General features: G+C 43.7%; 1 protein-coding gene across 1 annotated transcript in view; it reads left to right on the plus strand.

Annotated features, from left to right (window-relative positions):
- The window catches only part of pth2ra (parathyroid hormone 2 receptor a), a 104,226-nt gene that overhangs the window by 19,667 nt on the left and 70,626 nt on the right, over positions 1-13,933 (plus strand). Inside the window, exon 5 of the mRNA XM_056289757.1 lies at positions 8,107-8,167. Coding sequence (XP_056145732.1) covers positions 8,107-8,167 — 61 coding nt within the window. The remainder of the gene's footprint in view (positions 1-8,106; positions 8,168-13,933) is intronic.

A 13,933-nucleotide genomic window follows, 5' to 3' on the forward strand; every position in this document is an offset into this window, starting at 1 on the left:
TGCTGTAATTGGCTGTAATTTTCTTAGTGGGCCAGGATGGATGAGACTGATTGTTGTTGTGTCTAACCAGCCGGTATTGTACGACATTGCCCGTGGAAACTAAAAACTGCCTCACAAGAGAGTCGGGAGACAGGCACTGAACATAAATAGAAAATGTATGAATAGCATCAATTCATATTTCACAGTATACACATATAACTTGTACACCAATTTTCTTCCTCTGTATTTTTCTATGAAACTTTGATAACATGCACAAATGAGAAGTGAAAACATTTGTAATTTGTGATATTGGGCTACACAAATAAAATTGACTTTACTTTCTCTGGACTTCAGTGTACAGCCCCCTTATCGTGTGACATAAAAGCTGCGCTGTACACAAGATGTGCACGCAGAATGTGTGGCAAAACATAGCCGGGAAACAACGCGCTTACTTATGAAACTCACAGATGAAAGCGTATAAAAACTTAAAATTAAAAGGATAAAAGTTAGAAATTTGAGAAAATGGAAATCTCAGAATATGTTGAAGGTCTCAGCAAGGAAGACAAAAAGCATTATGAGTCGAAACTTACGCTAAGCACTGGAGAAAAACTTCCCGATCCACTTATGCTTGCTGAAGCTGAGCGGACAACTGATATCACGAAGTTGCGAAACATTGGCTGGAGGGGAGGGATGTGCCTACGAACCCCAATTCCAATGAAGTTGGGACGTTGTGTAAAACGTGAATAAAAACAGAATACAATGATTTGCAAATCCTTTTCTGCATACTATATTCAATTGAATACACTACAATGACAAGATATTTAATGTTCAAACTGATAAACTTTATTGTTTTTTGCAATTATTCACTCATTTAGAATTTGATGCCTGCAACACGTTCCAAAGAAGCTGGGACAGGGGCAACAAAAGACTGGGAAAGTTGAGGAATGCTCAAAAAACACCTGTTTGGAACGTTCCACAGGTGAACAGGTTAATTGGAAACAGGTGAGTGTCATGACTGGGTATAGAATGAGCATCCCCGAAAGGCTCAGTCGTTCAAGAGCAAGGATGGGGCGAGGTTCACCACTTTGTGAACAACTGCGTGAGCAAATAGTCCAACAGTTTAAGAACAACGTTTCTCGTCTGTGAATGTTCTCATTCATCCAGGTCATGGTTATTCAAAGGAGTTGAATCAAGTGCAACTGGACTTGGTGTATATTCGTGAAGACGTTTCGCCTCTCATCCAAGAGGCTTCCTCAGTTCGTGCCTTTCTGACTAGACCAAGCTAGTCTGACTGGCTGGTGATGAGACTCAGAATTTATCCTCTTTGGAGTCGTTGTCCGAACTATAGATGTCCATGGCTCTTTGATTTCCGATGTTTACTAATGCTCGTCGCTAACAGAGCCATAGATATGGGTGGCTCTTTTGTGTACCGATGTTTGGCCGCGCTCGTCGTTGTCAGAGCTATTGATATGCGTGGCTCTCCTGTGCTCCGATGTCCAGCCGCGTCCGTCGCCATCGGAGCTATTAATTTGCATTTGTTTAGCAGCGATGGTCGTTGGGGGTGTTAGTTTCGACTTCATTATTCAGTGGTCATGAGAGTCGTTGGAGCCGTTAAGTGACCAACTGTTGTTCTTGGAGGCTAGGCTTCTTGAGTCTCCTGGTCTCGAGTCTCCTCCTTTCATCTCTAACTGACAATGGTTTTCCGAAATGCTCCTGAGCATAGGCCGCGGAACGCATTTCGAATGGGTAGGGCCAAGAATGACGTGACGTCACACCCCCCCAGGCCACACTCGTAACGCATAACTTTATTATTATTTATTATTGCCGTTTTTATTTGTCCTGGTTATAGCCTACACTTGAGTCACAATCTAATAGTATTGTAACGTGCATGGATAAGACACGCTGGCCACTGGCTAGCGGGTCTGGCCCTTTAGTCGAGCGGTTAGCGATGCCTCCTGCGGTGCGGGCGATACGGGTTCGCTTCCCGGCCACGGCAGTTCCTGTGGTTGCGTTGTCCCCCGAATTCGCTACAGTATAACCAGTATGATTAGAAAGCATAAATCATTTGACACGTCAAATCCAGTTGCATAGGATTAAAAAATGTCAACGCTCACCACCCCGCCTTAAACGTTCCCAGAGAAGTTCCTCCGTCTCTCGTTGTGCTGGATGACGTCACTGGCAATGGCGAGACCATCCACATTGGCCAAAGCATCCCTGTGTGTGTGGCTGCACATCAAGTCATTGAGTCTCCTTTGAGTCATTGTTGACCTTAGATAAGTCTTCATACGACGAAGGGTTGAGAAAGACCTCTCGGCGCTGGCAGTTGACACGGGAATTGTATAAACCAATTTCAGCAGCCTGTGTACATCTGGCGATAGGCTCATAACGTTGAGGGTAGCAGCGGCAGAGGGGCTAGTTGGAGCAGCGACAGTTAGACATTCTACTTCTGGTTCCTCACAGGGCTCATTGTGGGCTGGAGTGACGGTGGTTGTCTCAGCTACCTTGGTTAACTTTGACCCGAAGAAATCAGTTATTTTTCGATGCTTCATCATTCATTTTAATGTTACTATTGCTTAAAGTTTAGCGAACACTCTAGCAGTTAGTCTACTTGCATAGAGCGCTGGTATTTTGTTCTGTGAAATTCACGTCCGTGTGACGCTAAGCTCACGTGACACAAATAACCAATCAATCATTAAGAAACAGAGTTTGTTGCTTGTGATAGGCTACGTACTGTACGTAGGCTTACAGCTAGTGGAAATTAGCCCGGGAAGCGCGCAAAAGTGTAATACATTAAGAATGTAACGTATTTGCGATTTGAATTTTTACACGTTTATGTTTGATGCACGCCAAAGTAGGTATGGCCACGGCCCTACTGGCCATACCGGTTCCGCGGCCAATGCTCCTGAGCCCACGTGGTAGTATCCTTTACAGAATGATGTCGGTTTTTAATGCAGTGCCGCCTGAGGGATTGAAGGTCACGGGCATTCAATGTTGGTTTTCAGCCTTGCCGCTTACGTGCAGAAATTTCTCCGGATTCTCTGAATCTTTTGATGATATTATGGACTGTAGATGATGAAATCCCTGAATTCCTTGCAGTTGTACGTTGAGAAACGTTCTTAAACTGTTGGACTATTCGCTCACGCAGTTGTTTACAAAGCGGCGAATCTCGCCTCATCATTGCTTGTGAACGACTGAGCCTTTCGGGGATGCTCCTTTTATACCCAATCATGACACTCACCTGTTTCCAATTAACCTGTTCACCTGTGGAATGTTCCAAACAGGTGTTTTGAATATTTGCAATGGAATATCCCGGTTTGAACGAGGAGATAGACTATAGACCTTTTTTATAAAAATGTCTAATTTATAGTCTACTGTCTTTCCGAGTCACTGTGAACATGTACCTTTATTGTGCTATAGTTGTGGGTGTGTGTACATTTAATCTGTTTTTCTTTTCTTTTCTTTTTACAAAGAACTGTGTTTGGCACGTGACTGCGCTCTAGGATCTGTGTGAGGGGCGGGTCTTAGCAATTGGCTGCTTCAGATCCAATCAAGCAACTACCACCTGTGCTCTGTGCCTGTATAAAAACCATTCACTCCTGTTTTGCCTCACTGTGCCCTGAAGAAGGCCCCAGCTGCTACGCGTGGGCGTTTTTAGGTCCTTTTTGGATATGTCCAAGTTCCAGTAAAGACATTTTAATTACACGGAGTGCCTTGGTCAGAGACATTTGTTCTCTTTTTCTCATCTGAAACTACTAACCTTGGACCAAAGAGCACCCAACAAAAATATATTACTTAACTACAGAGAGGACTGAGCACACCACTGACTCCAAACACACTCTCAAATAGGAATTGGGTGTTTGTAATGATTTAAGCATCGTTGCCCCCCATAAGACTTACCTAGCAGGATGCCCTTCCCCAGAGGCAAAATATGACTTTGACTCAGATGATAGATAGATAAATAGATATAGTCTTTTCCGTTTTCAGTATGCTACACAAAACACAACTGATAAAATTAAATCTAAAACAGTATAGTCATACGCGAATAGAAATAAAAACCAAACAAGAACATCAAACTAACTAAATGAAATTTTTCCATACCAAAATGGTAACACTATTATTTAACTATCATTATGAGTAAACATTATTAACAATATGTAATTATGCTATTGTTAATAATGTTTATATATAATTTATATAATTCATAATGAATTATTGTCTTCTAATTGAGAAAATAAATTGTTTCCCAACTACTTTGATTGAGGATAGATTCTCGGGAGTAGGTGGGGGGAGATGGCTGCAGCCAGAAATTGACATCTGTTGGTTTGGCTTTATTGGCCAAAATTCATTTGCATAAAACTGTGGGATTATTAAGTAGTGACCTGCTGGCCAGATACACCCCACAACCAGGTTGTGTTTGGCTCGACTCCATCCTCCCTCTAAAATAAAAATGTTGGAATGCATTCCTTCGATTTTATTAAAATCACGTAGAATCAATGGTGAAGATCAAATATCGCCTCTTTTCTCAGTATCAAGGCTTTTAGAACTAGAACTGGTAGAGCTTCAAAGTACGTAGCCTATCAGAAAGTCTTTGCAGAAAGGCGCTGAGTTGATCCCAGCCTCGCCTAGAAAGACGACCTTGAGTTGGTTAGCTGGAGATGGTTTTTATTGGTCTCTGCAGGAATGAGGAGACGGAGAGATCGAGTCGAGACAATTCCATTTACTCACCACACAAAACAACACCGATACAGCTCAATCTCTCGTGGCAACCAGCTAACTGCTAGGCTGCTGACAACATGGCTCCACGTCCTGGAAAACTCTAAGCAGTGCCTATGTCAGCCCTCTGAACATCTGCCTTAAAGGAGCAGCAGTCCCTGGTGAATCTATCGTCAATTGTGTATCACCACACAACCCCCCCCCAGAACTCACCATCACGAAAAAATGCAAAACAGTACTGTAACACATAAGTACTCAGTGAAACACAAACATCCAACAGACGAACAGTCCCCAGTGAAACAGTCACCGTTTCGGGGGGTGGACCAGGCGGCCAAAACGGCTGCGCTGAATGGGTATAGGGGCGGGGGCAGAGGACAGAGCCAGAGCCCGGGCAGGGGCCGAGGCTGGGCTGGGGGCCCGGGAAGGGGGGCGTCCACGCCGCGAGGGCAGGGCCAGTTCGACTGGCCCACCCAGGTCCAAATGGGCAGGCTTGAGATGGTCCACCAAGACCCGCTCCGGCTTGCCCCCCATGTCCACCACAAAGTACTTAGGCCCCGCTTCCAGGACACGGAAGGGCCCGTCATAGGGAGGCTGCAGGGGGACAAGGTGGCTGTCGTGACGGATGAAGACGTACCTGTCCGACAGCAGATTCTTGGGGATGTAGGACTGAGGGAGGCAGTGGTGAGATGTAGGGATTGGAGTGAAAGCGTTGGTATCATCCCGGGCCACAGCCCGATGAGAAGCTGCAGACCAGGGGGCCACGGCGTCTGGGAGAAACTCACCCGGGACACGCAGCGGAGTCCTGTATGTGCGGGACAGGGAACCAGTCAGGGGTTGTGGCGTTGTTCAGGTGACGAAAATTGCCACAGGGGCGTCAACCGCCGTCAGCCTTATAAACCATGTGCAGGAGGGAGGCCCACGGGCTGTCCGAGCGGTGCACAATGCCGAGGCGTTCCATGGTGTTAAACTCCTCCTTGGCGATCGTGAGCTTAGCTGAGTTGAGGCGCCGAGCATGTGCGTAGACCGGGGGGCCGTCGATGGCAATATGGTGCTCCACGCCATGCTTGGCCACCGCTGATGAGAACGTAGGTGTGGTGAGGTCAGGGAACTCTGCGAGCAGTCGATACGTATCTCCGGCGAGCATGTTTGACAGGCCGAGCGGTTCTGCACCTCCCAGTGTGCACGGGTATGTAGCGAAAGAGACAGCATCAATCAAGCGACAGTTCATAACATCCACCAGCAGCCTGAAGGCACACAGGAAGTCCGCGCCCAGGAGGGGAACCGACACTGCGGCCATAACGAAGTCCCAGCAGAAACGCCGCCCGTCGAAACACACCTCCACATACCTGGTGCTGTAGGTACGTATGGGCGTGCCGTTCGTGGCATCCATCGGGGGGCCTTGTCCGCCAGCCATGGCGTCCACAGCCGATGTAGGCAGGATGCTATGCTGAGCGCCCGAATCGACCAGCAGCCGCCGGCTAGATAAGGCATCCTTGATAAACAACAGCCTGCTGTTCTTGCCGACGCTCATAGCTGCTATTGAGTGCCGGCCCTGGCGTTTCCCTGGACGCTGAAGCTGCATGGCAGGTGACACTGCTTGGCCCTGGCACCAAACCTGTTTTGGTAATAACACAGCCTGCTGTCACGCTGGCGGCGGGCAGCCACCACATCCACGGTGCCCACTGCGTCCTCCAGAAGCGGGGGCGAGGTCTGGGTGGGGAGCATCGCATGAACGAACTGCTGCCGGTTGGCGAGGAAAATCCTGTCCGCTTCCGCACTCAGAGCGCAGTAGTCTTTGATCGAGGAGAGGGGGGAGTTGGCTAGCACTGCGAAAAATATGGGTGAAAATGAAGGGGGGGTCCGCCGAGCCCAAAATGGCCAACATCTTCTCCAGCAACTCAGAAGGTTTGCTATCGCCGATTCCGTTGAGTGACAACAGGCGACCCGCCTTCTCTATCTCACGACAGCTCGAAGAGCTGTAAAAGGAATGCCTTGAACGCGCCATATTTTCCCACTGCCGGGGGGGCTTCCAGTAGCCCCATAGCTCGGGCCGTTGTCCGGGCATCTAACACTGCCACCACATGGAAATACCTCGTAACGTCCCGTGTTATTCATCCGAGCTCGAACTCGGCTTCAATGTGCTGAAACCATGGCTGGGGACTGTGCTGCCAAAACTTGGGCAATGTCACCTTTGCTGTGGAGATGCTAGCGCAAACATGAGCCATACCGTTGGCATTACTTGGAGCCAGAGCGGTGTCGTCATCGCTTTGGGTCGACATGTTCGTTGTCAACGTGCGGGGTCACCAATGTGGGAGTGCAGGAATGAGGAGATGGAGAGATCGAGTCGAGTCAATTCTGTTTACTCGCCACACAAAACAACACCGATACAGCTCAATCTCTCATGGCAACCAGCTAGCCGCTAGGCTGCTGAAAACATGGCTCCACTTCCTGGAAAACTCTAAGCAGTGCCTACGTCAGCACTCTGAACATCTGCCTTAAAGGAACAGCAGCCCCTGGTGAATCTATCGTCAATTGTGTATCACCACAGTAAGGCCTTTTTTCACCACATTGTGCCATGACACTGTAATATCAAATGTTTTGTCTGTGGTTACTGCCTCCAATATGGCCTGGAGAATATCATTAAGGCTACAGAAAAAAAAAGAAGACTGCAAGTCAAAGCTATCATTTGAAGCTCAAGTTCAGAGTGAGTGAGTAGTATTATACCTCAAACCTGTGTACATGAAGCTTTTTATCCTAAACCTGGATTAATCAATAACAATGAGGTTTAGGCTGACAGGTATGGCGACAGGCATGGGCTCAAGTCCATGAACACTAGGATGGCATCCAGTGCTTTACCTGTGCTCCCGTCCATAGGGTAAGTGGTTATGTCAGGAAGGGCATACGACGTAAAATTTTGCCAAATCATGTGGACTGACAAGACCATACCAGCTCGGTCAAGGCCTGGGTTAATAACAACTGCCATTGGTGCTGTGCCCTCACAGGGTATTGATGGAAACTGTCAAATCAGCTGTGGCAACCCCTGGGAAACAGGGAACAAGCCGAAAGAAGAAGAAGAATGTAGTTCAGGCTCGGCAAAGGAACATACAAAGTTCAACATAGTGTTGCAAAGCAACATGATTTAATCCTATTCTCCTTTTGTCTCTCTTTGGTAACAGCTATCTAATACAGCTCATGTCATAAAACAAAACTGCCAAATAGCTAGAGGTAATGACTCCAGTTTCTTTTGATTTGGGAAGAATAAAAGGGAGGAGATGTCAGACACAGGCTCTCAGCTCAATTTGAACATTCAGTTTATATCGATGAGATATGTCTCATCACCACTAGAGAAGGCCTCAACTTGTCTTAGTTTTGACATTAATATTTTGTTTTGTCTTCTGTCTTGTGTTATTTTAGGTGTTCCAGCTCTCTTTGTGTCTGCATGGGCTGTTGTCAGGGCTACACTGGCAGATGCGAGGTGAGAAAACAAGCCAGACTTCATTTAAACATCTTTTTTGCTAGCACAAATTCATGCAAACTGTGAGCTAATAGCTGTACTACTCTTCCACAGCTAAGAGGTATGGTTTGCTGAAAGCATATCTCATACTCGTGTAATATCAGAAGAGACTGGAGGAAACAGACAGGAATGATCTAGAAAAACAACTGTTATAATTCCCTAATTAGTTCCACTTTAAACATCTTCAAAGTTAGTAGACTGTGATAAATTGTAAGAGTTGTACATGACAATTACAAAAGCAATATAAGCACTTTTTTCCTGTATGGCATAACATATTCCAACACAAGATCATTTTGTAAATTCATGCAGCCAAGGTTTGAAGCTTAGCCGCTTTAGTAATTGTCTTACCTGCAATGAAAAAGCCTTTCTCTAGGATTTAAATTGTATGTTCTGCTGGACTCTATCCTGCTTTCCTGTTATCTCAACAGTGCTTTTTTTCTGTTTCTAATGATACCTTGGCTAATAATACATGATACATTTTATTTATTCATACATTCGCTCATTAATGCATTCTGGATACACACTTGATCCAATTATGAATCATGGTAGGCTGGAGCCTATCCCAGTTGGCACTGCATAAAACGTGATCACTCTCACATCCCTTTTTAACATATTCTGCCAATTGGTGTGTAACACATGAAGAAAACATTCACTAGTCCCAAACCAGATGCCTTCACAGATTAGGCATTCGACTGATATTATGTATTACAATTAATTTTGGGAAAACAACAGAGTCAACCAGAAGTCCAAAGAAGGTTGAATCAGTTTATCTGGATATGACATCTTCAGTCTAAACTGACTTGCTGGCATCCCAACTTCAGTTAAAACTGAAGATGTCACTTAGCTGAGTGATGAAACATATCTGTAGTATTAGTAGTTTGGGCCAAAAGACGAGATTGTTTGCATGAATGGCTGCTCGAGATGTATATTTTGCAGACTGTAATTTTGGTTCAGTTTGTGCAGAACTGTTTTGGATTATTTTGGAGACGAATCCTATGTTTTGTGGACAGGACAGCGATTGAGACATGAATTGACAAGTGGAGTTTGTAGTGCCTCTTTATTGTAGACCAAACTGAGCGGGCTCTCAGAGTTGTCATTAAATTATAAGAGAAAAAAAATTATTGCTCTATCGCAAGTTTCCACCAAGATTTTATTTTATTTTTATAGCAATCAAATCAGATCAAAACTTTCAGAGCGGTTCACACATAAAGAAAAATTAATGGATGTCATCTATTTGGATGACATTCATGTGTTTAAGAAGCATCATCTATGCATTTCAGAATAATGTATTCATATTTGGTTACATCCCTACCATAGATAACCCACAATACACTGCACACTTTAAAGATAATAGATTTCATAATTTCTAACTCAATCCACCTCAATTTTCATGCTACTACACAAACAGACCCTGAATTATCTGCCACCAACCTCCTATTGCAGTGCATCAAGTCCAAGACACTTTTCAGACAAGGTTGCACTATTGGAGCCTTAGCCATGGTAAACCCAGTAGAATATTTTCATGGAAATACCGTCTCCATTCAGTAGTGAAAAGTGATGTTTAGGACAAGGGATAGAAATGAAAAAGTGAACCAAACCAGCCTTTTAGTCATCATTTAAGCAGATGGGCAAACCTTGGCAATTGACAATACATGCTCCTGATGTGAATTGCAGTTAAATCATGAATGTTATGATATTCATATTGCTGTTAAAACAACAATATTCACAGCATATCCAGTATTGACACAGAAAAGCCTGTTTTCTCTCTGTTTTAGCCAGTGTGTGTGCTACTACGCTCCCCATGTTGTATTTAGCAGACAAGCATCGGCTGGGCTCACCCACACAGTCTCCAACGTCATCTATTGATCATGCTTCCAATGCAACGTGTTTGTTTATTTCCAAAAATACATATTTGCATCTCAAAAAGAAGCTACGAAAAACTAATAATATTTTGGCATAAAATCATACTATTGTGTAGCTCAACAGTAACTGTAGATAACATTTTGTTTACAGTGATGGCATACTGCTATTTATGGAAAACTTTCACTGTTCTAAAACTGCACTGGGGTGGTTTGCAGCTGAGTGTGAAGTGCTTATCCTGCTGTCAGGGTCGCAGGAATGCCCATTTCAGTTTAACATAACGAAATTTTCCCATTTCGTTTTTGTAAACTACTGTACAATTTAGAAACAATCTTTGAGAGACTTTTTGTATGCACCTGTCAACACTTAATTCACATCATTACCTTCTGCAGAGACTCCATTTTTAATTTCTGTGTTGTAGAAATGTCTTAGCTGCAAATATCTGAACAGGTCCCCATTTTCTAAATTAAATTAAATTCTCCTTTGAGTTTTTCAAAAGTTTTAAAAGTTTTTCCCTTTAAGAGCGTACATACTGCGGTTCTTCGTTCTTCTCTCCACCTTACAAATGTGTTGTCTATTTCTCCAGGTCTGAACCTGGAGGCCTGAGAAGGCAAAATAAGCAGTTTACCGTCTCGTTCTAATTTGCATTTTCTAACTATCTCTTTCCATATTTTCAATGTATCCTCTAAAAGAGCATTATCTCCCCTTTGGTCTGTATATTCTTTCCCACCTAGCCTGGCCTGAGGTATAGATTGGCCCAGATTTAGTTAAATATTGCTTCCATCTAGCTTGATACTCCGCAGAGCACCAATAGATAATATACAGTGCATCCGGAAAGTATTCACACCTCTTCACTTTCCCCACATTTTGTTATGTTACAGCCTTGTTCCAAAATGGATTAAATTCCTTTTTTTTCCTCATCAATCTACACACAATACCACATAATGACAAAGCGAAAAAGGTTTTGTAGAAATTTTTGCAAATTTATTAAAAATAAAAAACTGGAATATTGCATGTACATAAGTATTCACACCCTTTGCTATGACACTCAAAATTGAGCTCAGGTTCATCCTGTTTCCACTGATCCTCCTTGAGATGGTTCTACATCTTGATTGGAGTCCACCTGTAGTAAATTCAATTGATCGGACATGATTTGGAAAGGCACACACCTGTCTATATAAGGTCCCACTGTTGACAGTGCATGTCAGAGCAGAAACCAAGCCATGAAGTCAAAGGAATTGTCTTTGGACCTCCGAGACAAGATTGTATTGAGGCACAGATCTGGGGAAGGGTACAAAAACATTTCTACAGCTTTGAAGGTCCCGAAGAGCACAGTGGTCTCCATCATTCGTAAATGGAAGAAGTTTACTCTTCGTAGAGCTGGCCGCCCAGCCAAACTGAGCAATCGGGGGAAAAGGGCCTTGGTCAGGGAGGTGACCAAGAACCTGATGGTCACTCTGACAGAGCTCCAGCGTTCCTCTGTGGAGATGGGAGAACCTTCCAGAAGGACAACCATCTCTGCAGCACTCCACCAATTAGGCCTTTATGGTAGAGTGGCCAGACGGAAGCCTCTGCTCAGTAAAAGGCACATGACAGCCCGCTTGGAGTTTGCCAGAAAGCACCTAAAGGACTCTCAGACCATGAGAAACAAGATTCTCTGATCTGATGAAACCAAGATTGAACTCTTTGGCCTGAATGCCAAACATCACGTCTGGAGGAAACCAGGCACCTCTCATCACCTTGCTATTACCATCCCTACAGTGAAGCATGGTGGTGGCAGCATCATGCTGTGGGCATGTTCTTCAGTGGCAGGAACCGGGAGACTAGTCAGGATGGAGGGAATGATGAATGGAGCAAAGTACAGAGAGATCCTTGATGTAAACCTGCTCCAGAGTGCTCAGGACCTCAGACTGGGGCAAAGGTTTACCTTTCAACACGACAATGACCCTAAGCACACAGCCAAGACAATGAAGGAATGGCTTTGGTACAAATCTGTGAATGTCCTTGAGTGGCCCAGCCAGAGCCCAGACTTGAACCCCATTGAACATCTCTGGAAAGACCTGAAAATAGCTGTGCAGCGACGCTCCCCATCTAACCTTACAGAGCTCGAGAGGATCTGGAGAGAAGAATGGGAGAAATACCCCAAATATAGGTGTGCCAAACTTGTAGCTTTGTATCCAAGAAGACTTGAGGCTGTAATCGCTGCCAAGGGTGCCTCAACGAAGTACTGAGTAAAGGGTGTGAATACTTATGTACATGCAATATTCCAGTTTTTTATTTTTAATAAATTTGCAAAAAATTCTACAAAACCTTTTTCACTTTGTCATTATGGGGTATTGTATGTAGATTGATGAGAGAAAAAAAGGAATTTAATCCATTTTGGAATAAGGCTGTAACATAACAAAATGTGGGGAAAGGGAAGGGGTGTGAATACTTTCCGGATGCACTGTATCTCATTTGGGAAGCACAATAGTATTCTCCTAGATTTGGCAGTGCTAGGCCTCCATTTTCCTTGTCAATTTGGAGTGTTTTAAATTTAACCCTTGGCCTTGCTCCTGCCCAGATAAACCGGGATATCTGTTAATCCCATGCTGTGAACTGTGATTCTGATTAGTAGGGAAAAGAAAGGGTATAAAACAACTATGGCAGCACATTAATTTTCACCACCTCAATTCCGGGGCTAATGTCCAATACTAGTGTGTTATTTATTATGTTGTAGTTTATTTCATACATTTTGTTTAATTCCTGAGTGATTAGCCTTCAGTTTAGCACTCCTGGGTATTTCCTCGATTATGCTCCCCACTTCCATTTATATTTCTGTCTGATTGCCTTATTTGGTATGTAGTTAAAAGAGAGTACTTGCATTTTTGTGATGTTCAGCTTGTATCCTGACATCAGACCGTAGTTATCCAGAGTTGTCATAAATTTGGGAAGAGTCAAGTTTGGATTTTGGAAAAAGGTAATAATATCATCTGCTAAAAGACCTATAATATGTTCCTCTTTTGCTGTGTTGGTTCCTTTCAGCTCTTTATTTTGTCGACTGTCTTGAGCTAAAGGCTCTATGAATATTGCAGAGAGGACAGGGCTAAAGGCAGCAGCCTTGACGACTGCCTCTGTACAGGTTAAAACTACCTGTCAGGTGGCCATTGATGTTTATTCTGGCGGTTGGGTCTCTATATAGAGATTGTATGTAATGAATAGGTTATTAAAACCCCAGCCTCTCTAGCACTCTATATAGAAAAGGCCAACTAACTCTGTCAAAAACCTTTTCCACATCGACACTGACCAGAGCTGCACTTAGATGTTGTTTATTAGCCTGTTCTATAATGTGTAGGGTTCGTCCGATGTTATCCTGTGTCTGCTGGCCCTTTATGAACCCTGTCTGATCTTCGTTTATCAAATCGGGCAGAAAGTGTTCAATTCTTTTTGAGATTATCGATGTAAACAATTTATAATGTACGTTCAATATAGAAATTGGACAATAAGATTCACCAAATTCTTTATTTTTACCTTCTTTTGGGATGACTGATATAACAGCCTCTTTCCAGGATGGTGGTGCCACGTGTCCAATTTAAGGATTCTAGCAATACAGGGTGAGATCTTCTTTAAAGATTTTATACCATTCATTTGGAAACCTGTCACTCCCTGGGTATTTATTTGTTTTCAATTTACTAATTGCCATGTCCGATTCTTCTTCTTTTTTCTTTTTTGATGGGGGCAGTTAATTCATTGTTTTGTATTTTTCCTAAAAAGGGGAGGTCTAATGTTAACAAGTATTGTTTAATGATATCTTCATCGGCAGTCTTAGGTTGTGAGTATAAGATTCTATAGTCATCTTTTAAGATTTTATGAATTGCTTCTGGTTCA

This window comes from Lampris incognitus, chromosome 11 (genome assembly GCF_029633865.1).
Source record: "Lampris incognitus isolate fLamInc1 chromosome 11, fLamInc1.hap2, whole genome shotgun sequence".
NCBI lineage: Eukaryota > Metazoa > Chordata > Actinopteri > Lampriformes > Lampridae > Lampris > Lampris incognitus.